A 9,356-nucleotide genomic window follows, 5' to 3' on the forward strand; every position below is an offset into this window, starting at 1 on the left:
CTATTTTTCACTCCTGCCATGACTAACGCATGACACACTAACCTCCATCTATTTCCAGTGCAAAGAAACCTATGATCTATTATTAGAACTCCCTTTAGGCTCACATTCCCAAACAAGCAGAAGACCGTGACCCGTCCGTTTCCCCATCATGACCTCTGTCTTACTGGGCTCTGGGCCTGGGTTTTAGAAGTGTGATCCGCTCGTCACTCTTCCTCCCCACAGGCAGAGGAGCATCAGCGGGGCTGGAAACTTCTACCGACATAAATCTTTCTGTGGTGGTAAGATCTATTTTTTTTTTGTGCCTGAGGGTCTGGAGCTGGAATGGCTGTTGGGTAGAGTTGCTGAACTTGATCTCACCATCCGATCCAGAACAGATCCAGTGACACAGAGGTAAAAACAAACTACCTTTAGTTTCCCTCTTCTCGTCCCACACAGAAAAGACAACACCGCGGGGATCCTCCACTGATCGATCAATCGGCTGTTCCCAGCTAATAAACTGTCGTCCACTCACTCACACACACCAGGATAAAACAGCACAAGAGAAGCATTTTGTACTTAAGTTGTTCTTTATTATGTGGACTGTATTCACACCATGTACAATCTTTTCAGTCACGTAGCTATAAAAATAACCTTTAACTTACTGTATGATTTAAGATTATTTTAATACAAAATAAATCTGTGCATTTTCAACACATATGGACCCGGGAACATCTTTCTCCTCGTATGGCACAGTGTGAAAAGACATTCTGAGACTGGCCTCACTTTATTGCATCACAGAGAACTCAAACATGGCACACACTGCCTCCTGGAGTTCTAATAACACTGACCTCTATTGAACTCGGCTTAAACCTCAAACAAAAGTGTGGCAGATCCTCTGGTGGCTGGCTCTAAAAGCCTGCTATATGACAGAGCACATGGGTCCTATAGCTGCTCTATCAATCCACTCTCAGTCTCCGTAATGAATGCACAGAAGAAGAGTGGATTATTCATACCGGTCCAGAAAACAAAATTATGCTAAGATAACGCCGTATCTTATCAGTCAACGCGAATACTGTGATTTAAAGTGGGAAATATCAAAAGCATGACGAATATCCATACAGAAAGCACAACAACAGATCAATGTAACAGTCGTACATTTGTTCAAATCTACAGATCCAACAGTATTCCAGCACTCTCAAAATGAACACGGTGCAACAGGAGTATTATTTCAGATACTTCAGTATTTCAATGAAATGAGTCTTTGGGTGAAGTTGCTACTATAAGGCTGGGTGACCTTTCCTACAGGATGGGGTTCAATACCTCCATTAGTGGCTGCTCAAACATCTGCAGCATGTGTGGTGTCGTAAAACTGGAATATTATAAACCCTCCTCTGCATCGGTCCTCTCATACTCACAATTTTTTTTTAAGCCTAAACACCAAACCTGTAACCTGCTCCGTCTCTACTTGCACACGATGCAACACTGGAGCAGCATCTCTCAAAGTCCTATCGGTTGGTGGCTGTTTTCTATTTTCCTATGAAGAACCCAAAAGGACAACCGGGACTAAAAGAAACATGAACATTGCTAAAACCTGACTAAAAAGATAAGTTCAGTCTGGAGATGACCTCTCATTTGAATCAAAAGGTCCGGTGCACACATCTGCCCTGACAGACGACGACGTGGGAATATGAAGACAGAACTGTGAAGGCTTCGTGGTGTGTAGACTCGAAGCACCGGGCCACTTTCACTTGGGAACCTTATAGATGCTCAGATCTAGAGGCTCTTTACTGGGTATGCACCAGTCGTCGGCCTCTTGGCTCACTTTGTAGTTCTTCAGAGTGGTTTTGTTGTACACCGGCAGCCTCTCGATGGAGTCTGTGGACAGCGCCTGGGGGGACAGGAGGGACGACTTGTAACGACAAATATCCTGTCATACCCGCTTCACAGGTCTGTAGAGGTGTTGCCACAGGGCAGTCCTTCTCTCTACTTTCAAACTCTTCTGGCGTCTCGTCACAGTTTCGTGCACGATCACCACGTCTGGCTCACCTTCAGGTAGATGACGGCGTCTGTGCCGTGGCCCTCCATGGAGTAGAGCTGCAGGTCCCCCTGGAAGTACTGGGCGTAGAGACGGGAGATGGGCAGACCGTAGCCGAAGCCAGCCTGTTCAGAGAGGGGGGGGGGATTAAGGGTTTATGAAGGCTTTGTTCTCAGTCACACTGCGAGCAGCAGTGCTCCTCCATGGAACAAGTATGCTTTGTGTAACGTGGATCCTCAACAATGAGGATTTCTATTTTTAAATAGTAAGAGTCTAAATAAAAGGCTGAATGAGCATTTTGATGCTTGGAGGCTGTATTGAAATGACACAAAAATGCCATATGGTGCAAAATATGAGCTCTAAATATATATATACACATACATACACACACGCATACATAGAGACAGATAGATATAAATATCGAAAATGTTTTTCAATAAATATAGGAGTGAAACCGAGTAGATAACACCCCACCGCCTGCATCTCTACGTACCAGTGGAGGCCGTGTGCGCTCTCCTATCTGTGGAGCCGGAGCAGTGGAGAACATGTAGCTGAAGAGGTTCTCGATCCTCCGAAAGGGGACACCGCCACCCTTGTCGCTCACCTGCAGAAGGGGGTTCAGAAACAGAGAGGTGAGACGGGCCGACACAGAGAGGCGAGACGGGCCGACACAGAGAATGACGTGAGGTCCTTGAACAGCGCTGAGCCATAAAGAGGTGGAGCCGCCTGTCCTGAACACATGGCCTCAACTCAACGGTGAAAGCTAAGTGGCCCTCTCACCGTTTAATTCACATATTTCATGGTAAACGTGCAAATGGTCAACTGGTAGAGGAGGTACATCGAAGAAAAAAAAAAAGGCTCTATCGCTGTCATTTTAATACGAGAAAACCAAAACACTGAGCTGAAAGATAATAGAAAGGGCTGAGGTAAAGGGAAGTGGATTCTTCACTTTTCACTAGAAATTGAATCTATTGGAGACATACAAATGTTGTTGAGTGCAGCTTCAAGTATTTTGATATAAGTCTTATTGTGTGGTTCATCACTGACTTTATGAATGAGTCACAACAAGCGGCAACACGTCCTGGTAACAACATGGGCATTAACATGAGCTGTGATCGCCCATGGAGTTAATCTTCTCAAACCTCAGTAGCTCTGTTTTCCGATCGGCACTGTGATTAACTGAGGGTGAAGTCGTGACATAACGGGTTTAGAGAAGGATTCTGGTGGCAACAACAAAGAGAGGTGACTCCCTGCGCTTTGAAAGCAAAGGCATTGTGTTCAATAGGGCCGGTCAATTAATTCATTTAATACTAAACTGATTTGAACAGTGTAAAAGATTAACTTAGTGAAAATGTTTACATCTTTACAAACTTCATTAAACTCGTTAAAAACCTGCTGGTTCACACAGAGCTTACAAACATAAAAACACGCCCACAGACGGTTTAAAAACTCCAATTCACCTGCTATTAATAAGTGTGTGAACATTACGGGGGAGGGGGTGGGGGGGGCTCCTGGGAGAACGGAGTCCCTCTTTGTTCTTCACGCCTTCACCAAAATATCCCAAAGTTTTATTTGTCTATTTCAAGAAGTTGTACTTTGAACTTGCAACCCACCTTGATTGACATGTCCTCGTCTCCCAGAGACACCATGACTTGGATGGGTGGGAGGGTGTTGCTGTTGTCGTGAGTCTCTATTGTGGCCCTCATGGCATTCTACAAAAAAAAGGAACACATAGCATAATAACAGACATCTTAAAGTAGTTTTAAATGTATTTTTTTTTCCATTGTAATATCACTCATTAGTCTGTAATTAAAATCAACAGGATGCGTCGCACCTTGAAGAGCTCAAACAGCATGTGATAGAGGTGAGAGGGGACGTACACGATGCTCATGGGAAGGTTCTTCTTCTTCTTCTTCTGGCCTGCACAAAAGACAAACGGCTTCTTCATTCATTCCGCTTTATTTAAAATGCATTATCGGTGGCAATTATTCTGCTAAGCTCTGGTTTTACTGTCTGAGGGTCTGCGTGTAAATATTGTCTGATGCAGTCAGCCGGGCTCATTTAGCCTTTTACTTGAGCTTCACCGCTATAATTAGAGGCCTCTCAGGTCCATCTGGCTGAACGCTAATTCACATACAAACACTCATGCTGTGTGTGTACACACACAGAGGACTCGGCTCCATTTGTCCTTTATTTAAATCTCTTGAACGACCGACGAGGACTTTTGCCCTTTGGGGTGTCGGCATTAAGAGTGAAATCGGGTTTGTACTTAACCTGCCAGATTAAATGAATGTAAGCTTACTGCACATCTCCTGGAGAATCAGATCAGGGGAGCGGAGGTAGTACTGGTCACACAGCATCTTGGCACTGTGGAAAGCATCTGACCCAAAACAATAAAAAAAAAGGGATAAAACTCAGAAAATATGATCACAATACAAAAAACCTGTTCAACGTTAATGTTTAAGTAGTAATCAATAGAATGAAAAGCTTAGAAAGACACATCATTGTAGCTCATCAAAGCTATTGTTCTTTAGAAGTCAGATTATATTTGACACAGCTCATCTCATACTTTTATCTCCAAACATAATTCATATTTACCCTGGACGACATCTGCGATTTCACAGTGGGGGTCAATGCTCCCAATGATGTTTGGATGGACCGGGTTGAGGGTTCCATCAAAAATAAGAGCTGCGGAGAACAAAAGAACCAAGTTAAGCACAGAAAGCACAACGTGTGGCATGCTACACGTTGCCAATCTTGCATTCCACCTTATGGTACTTTGGTACCCAGAAAGTATTGAAGTATGTTGATACCCAGACCAGTAACACGAATAACACAACAAGTACTTAACTAATGACAAAAGTGCAAAGAAAACATCGAAGCCAAAACACGGCGTAAGACAAATATCAGCTGCTACTGTAAATTCTTTAAGGCGTGATGGTTTCCCCTTCATGCTGCGGTCGTAGATTACACTTTATCAACACGATAAGCATCAACAATCTTTGTTCCACATGACCGATGACGATAACTCTACGAGCTCACGATGCTAAACACGACTCTGAACAGCATCTTGCTGTCATCACAGCAGGAAATCAGCAGTTCAAATGGTTTAGTCTTAAGTTATGATGTAAAAAAAACTGGAATCAATGCATAAAAGGAAAGAAGAAGACAATCGAGTGTGTGGTTTAAGCCAAATCGGACAGTCGCCAGTTAAAGGGCCAGCGTGTCGGAAAAACACGAATGTCCCTCTCTAGAGCCGGTGTTTGGGTTTGTCCGTTCTGGGCTACTGTAGAAACATGGCGGCCGTCTCTGTGAAGAGGACCTGCTCCGTATGCAGGTATAAACGGTTTATTCTAAAGGTAACGAAAAGACAACGATTCAGACAATTATACACTGAAGAAAACACTTATTAATATTACGGTAACTTCATATAATCTATTTACTAATTTTTGTCAAAACAGCTTAAATGACAAAATCAAATATTTGATGAATATATAAATAAATGTCTGATTCCATGTTTATTTTTTGTTCCATCTTTAACCCTTGATGTTTCTGAGTAAATTTAATGAGACAGGCTGAACACACGTGATCCGTCCTCTTTGTTTACTTTTTTTTATGTCTCCATGCGTCCACTGGTTACCCCGTGTTTAACGTCACATTGCAATGATTTGTGGGTAATTCCCTTAGGCTAAGTCAGCATACCATGCTGACTTACGGTAAGGGTTCACAAAGGGCTCAAAATGTCTGCAAGAGAGCCCTCAAACACTCGATGATGTGACAGTGGGACATCCCTAAACCCTCATGGACTTCGCAGGAGCGCGCCTCAAAGTCCGTGAGTCCGTAAGGGGGGACATTGGGATTTGGCCTTAGTGTCTTACACAAGGACACTTTGACATGAGGACGGGACATCTATCTAAAGTGTTGACTAAAGAAAGAAGGAGAAACAAAAATGTTGCATGTTTATCTATAAACTATATGATGAAGCCTGACTCGACTCAAACCGTTCCCCAGGCGAACAAAAACAACCCTCGTGAAAATCTATAATAGATGTGACAATAAATTTCAAAAAGTTTGTGAGACGACACTTTTTTTTTTTAAAGATTATTCCAGAGTGGAGAGACGTGTTTTTCCCTCTGGGTGTCGAGAGAGTGACAGCGAGCAGAGGGAGTAAAATAACACAGCCTGGTGTGAAAATATTCATTACAGACACAACAAAGAAGAGTAAAAACGAACATTTGACAAAACCAGATAGAGGCTTTACGTGTTTGGAATTTTTTAGAGCTCATATTTGATCGCATACCGGCAATCCAAAGAAATGTAAATGATGGAATGTTCCTCACTGTGCTGGTTGATGAGCATGCGAATGGAGATGCGGCTCATGTAGAAGCGGTCCAGGAAATACTGGATGTTCTGGTTAGTCACTGGGTCCTGGGGGAAGGTCTCTTTGTATTCGATGATACCCTGGGCCATAGTCGGCACGACATCGTTGTGCCGGTTTCTGATGGTCACTAAGGCATCAACAAACCTGGGGAATGTAGGAGGACAGTAAGCAAATGATTAAGCATTAAAAAGCATTAAAATAGTATTTTCACAATAATGTGACATGAAAAACAGCAACTTCAGGCTTCATTTAAAGCTACTTAGAGGAACTTTCATTTTGTGTTGATTTTGGCGGCCCCTGTGTACAAAAGCGGTAGTGTATCCGAGCACCAGAGTCCCTTTAGAACACCTCATTTTACTGCAGCAGGGTCTGACAGTCTGCCCCTCTCAGTCCTGGTCCTCCCATGCCTTACTTTTGTAAGTCACATCGAGGGATCAGTATTAAACTGACTGTTTCATAACCAGTTAAAAGTTTCTCACAGAAGCTTTAAATATAAAGGTTGAGCCGTTAATAAACAAATGTGAGATTGTCAAACAAAATGAGGAACTCACTCTCCCAGGACTTTGAAGTTATCAGGATTCTTGTCTAGGAATTCAAGGATCTCCATTAAACTCTGGATGTACCTGATATAAAAAAAACAAAAAAACACATTTGTTGTAAAATGCAAGACAAACAGTTGACTGAGTCCTGCAGGAGGTTTACTTGTGAAAGTTCCTGGTTTAAAACATGTGTTTTTCAAATATTTTCTGTAGTTCATTCGTCACAAAGCAAAGCAAAGCAGCTCCTGAAAATAAGGTCACGTGACAGAAGAGGAGAAACTAGGGTAAAGTTCACAGCTGAGAGCCTTTCCCCTTCACAGGGCGAGTTGGAAACAGTTCAACTTGGCCAACCCTCCTATGACCATAAAGAGAGTCAACAGCGGTGTCTGTAAACGTCTCACTCGTCAGGGGGAATCTGGTTTCAAACACGTTTTAATGAGTTGCTGAGAGAGACTCAGTCTGCTCTTTTGTTTTGGCACAATGTGCCACAGTGGAGACGTCGTGTAACTTCACATCACAACAACACAGAAACCCACCGCTCCGGTTCACGTACCAGCTCTGCACCATCTGCACAGACGGGGTGGTGAGCAGTCTGTTGGGCAGCAGGTTGATTTCCTTCATAATGTTGGAGAGTCTCACTGGCAGCTCCTGTCTCAGGAAGACAAAGGACGTCTTCTCACAGGCGTTGATGGAACCTGAGTCAGCACAGAGAGAGGAACAATAAGCAGAGCTGAGGCCACATGTTGATCAGCTGATTGGGAGAAAATGTATCGATTCATCATTTAACAAGAAAATGTCTCAGAAGATTTTCTATTTTTCCTTCAACTTAAATGATTTAACATATTTGGGTTTTTAGAAATACTTTCTAACCAAAAGTCGGTTGGAAACTCTACAAAAGTATTTCTCACAATTGTCTGACATTTTATACCCTAATGAAGAAAAATTGGAAATGAATCAACAGTGAATGTGACCATGAAAATAACCATAATAATACAAATGATCATTATTAAATACTGGATATAAGCATTTTGCTCATCAAATGCTGGATTCCTCTGCACAATTTGCACGATAGTTCATTTACAATCTGCTGAGAGACTTTATTGTACAAATGATCAGTATGCTGATCTTTAGAAGGAGCAACTGTTTTGTCACAGGCCCAAACAGTGCAGAGGTATGATGCAACACTGCACCGTGAGCACTATGCTGCTTCAGACCCTCTGCAGAGCAGACGGTGACTCCACCAACATGCACCGTTGGAGAATCGCGTCTGCACATCGCTCCGATCGCGAGTCAATACTCACCGAAATCGAGGAACTGCTTCATGGAGAGCGGTGAAGGGGAGAATTTGGAGAAATGCTCGATGTGTTTGGGCACGCTGGCCAAAGCGGCGTTTTTCATGATGAACCTAACGAACTTCATTTCTGCAACTGTGGAGGGGTCCTGTGTCCACAAAGGTCCGATGCTAAGCTAGGAATCCCCGAAACTGACAACCGGACGAGAGAGGCTACCGAGGAACAGCTTCAGCCAATAGGGAGGCCGGGATTTTTTTATTTACGTTCCGGGCTGGCCAATGGGAAGTCTCTGGGGGGCGGGGCTAGTGAAGTGTCGACGGTCACAGAGGCAGCTTCTTCTTCGATGACATAAATAGGTGATTAAATAATCAGTCGTCGAACAAACAACCACGTGACTGAGCGGAACGTGGCTCACAGTCGGCGGTCCGGTTCATCCCAGAGGTGTTGAGTTCATCAGAGCTCTGTGGAGGACAGGGAAGTATTTCTTTATTTCACTACAATTCACAAATTGTCAATAAGAGACAGCAAAAATACATCCATTCAAACTAACGCAGAAAATAAGGAAAGATAGACAGAAATAAAAGCATTACAAAATATATAAAGAAAGAGAAAAAGGGGACAATGCGGCATAAATTCTCATTGTGTAATAACATACTCATATGCATTCAATTACTTACACAGAAATATAAATAACAGCTAGGAACAACGACAAAGAAGCTGGATAAATAAAGGTAAAGAATATAACTGTTATGAACGCAAGTAGTAAAAAAAAAATTGTTTGTATCAAGATTATATAAATAAATATAAAGACGCACCAATGAAATATAACATACAAAGTAAGTGGTTTGTAAGTTTTAAACAATACAAATAGTGCAAAGAAATGAATACTGAATGGACATACACGGACTGGATGACTATGTATGTGTGATGTCGATAATATATTTAAACATTAAATGTTTGCATTAAAACCTGTTCAATTATAACCTATAATGACAGCAGTGAATATTTTGGTTTAGGGTTCTGAGTGATTTAACTCTGTCACTTTATATGCATATAAAAAGATTCACTTACTTTCTTGTCCCCAAGAAGCAAAGTCGGAAGCACTGAATTGTCTAAAATGTCTGCAGCTT

General features: G+C 42.4%; 1 protein-coding gene across 1 annotated transcript; it reads right to left on the reverse strand.

Moving 5' to 3' along the window:
• Positions 1–553: 553 nt before the first annotated feature.
• pdk2a (pyruvate dehydrogenase kinase 2a) lies at positions 554–8,399 on the reverse strand. The gene is made up of 11 exons (XM_079293036.1): positions 8,236–8,399; positions 7,488–7,629; positions 6,947–7,018; positions 6,355–6,539; positions 4,613–4,702; positions 4,317–4,394; positions 3,849–3,934; positions 3,628–3,726; positions 2,508–2,618; positions 2,026–2,139; positions 554–1,867 (listed from the first exon to the last, which is right to left on the reverse strand). The coding sequence occupies exons 1-11, from the start codon at positions 8,351–8,353 to the stop codon at positions 1,724–1,726; spliced, it is 1,239 nt and encodes a 412-aa protein (XP_079149162.1). The 5' UTR covers positions 8,354–8,399; the 3' UTR covers positions 554–1,723.
• Between the last annotated feature and the right edge of the window lie 957 nt (positions 8,400–9,356).

This window comes from Melanostigma gelatinosum (genome assembly GCF_949748355.1).
Source record: "Melanostigma gelatinosum genome assembly, chromosome: 21".
In the NCBI taxonomy this organism is placed as follows: Eukaryota; Metazoa; Chordata; class Actinopteri; order Perciformes; family Zoarcidae; genus Melanostigma; species Melanostigma gelatinosum.

Excerpts from the sequence above, each read along its gene's own strand:
- pdk2a (XM_079293036.1), bottom strand. The coding sequence starts at position 8,353 with ATGAAGTTCGTTAGGTTCATCATGAAAAACGCCGCTTTGGCCAGCGTG. Across the intron at positions 4,703-6,354 it reads CATGCTCATCAACCAGCACA|CTCTTATTTTTGATGGAACC; the intron begins GTGAGGAACATT and ends TGTTCTCCGCAG. Across the intron at positions 1,868-2,025 it reads ACGCCGTCATCTACCTGAAG|GCGCTGTCCACAGACTCCAT; the intron begins GTGAGCCAGACG and ends CTGTCCCCCCAG.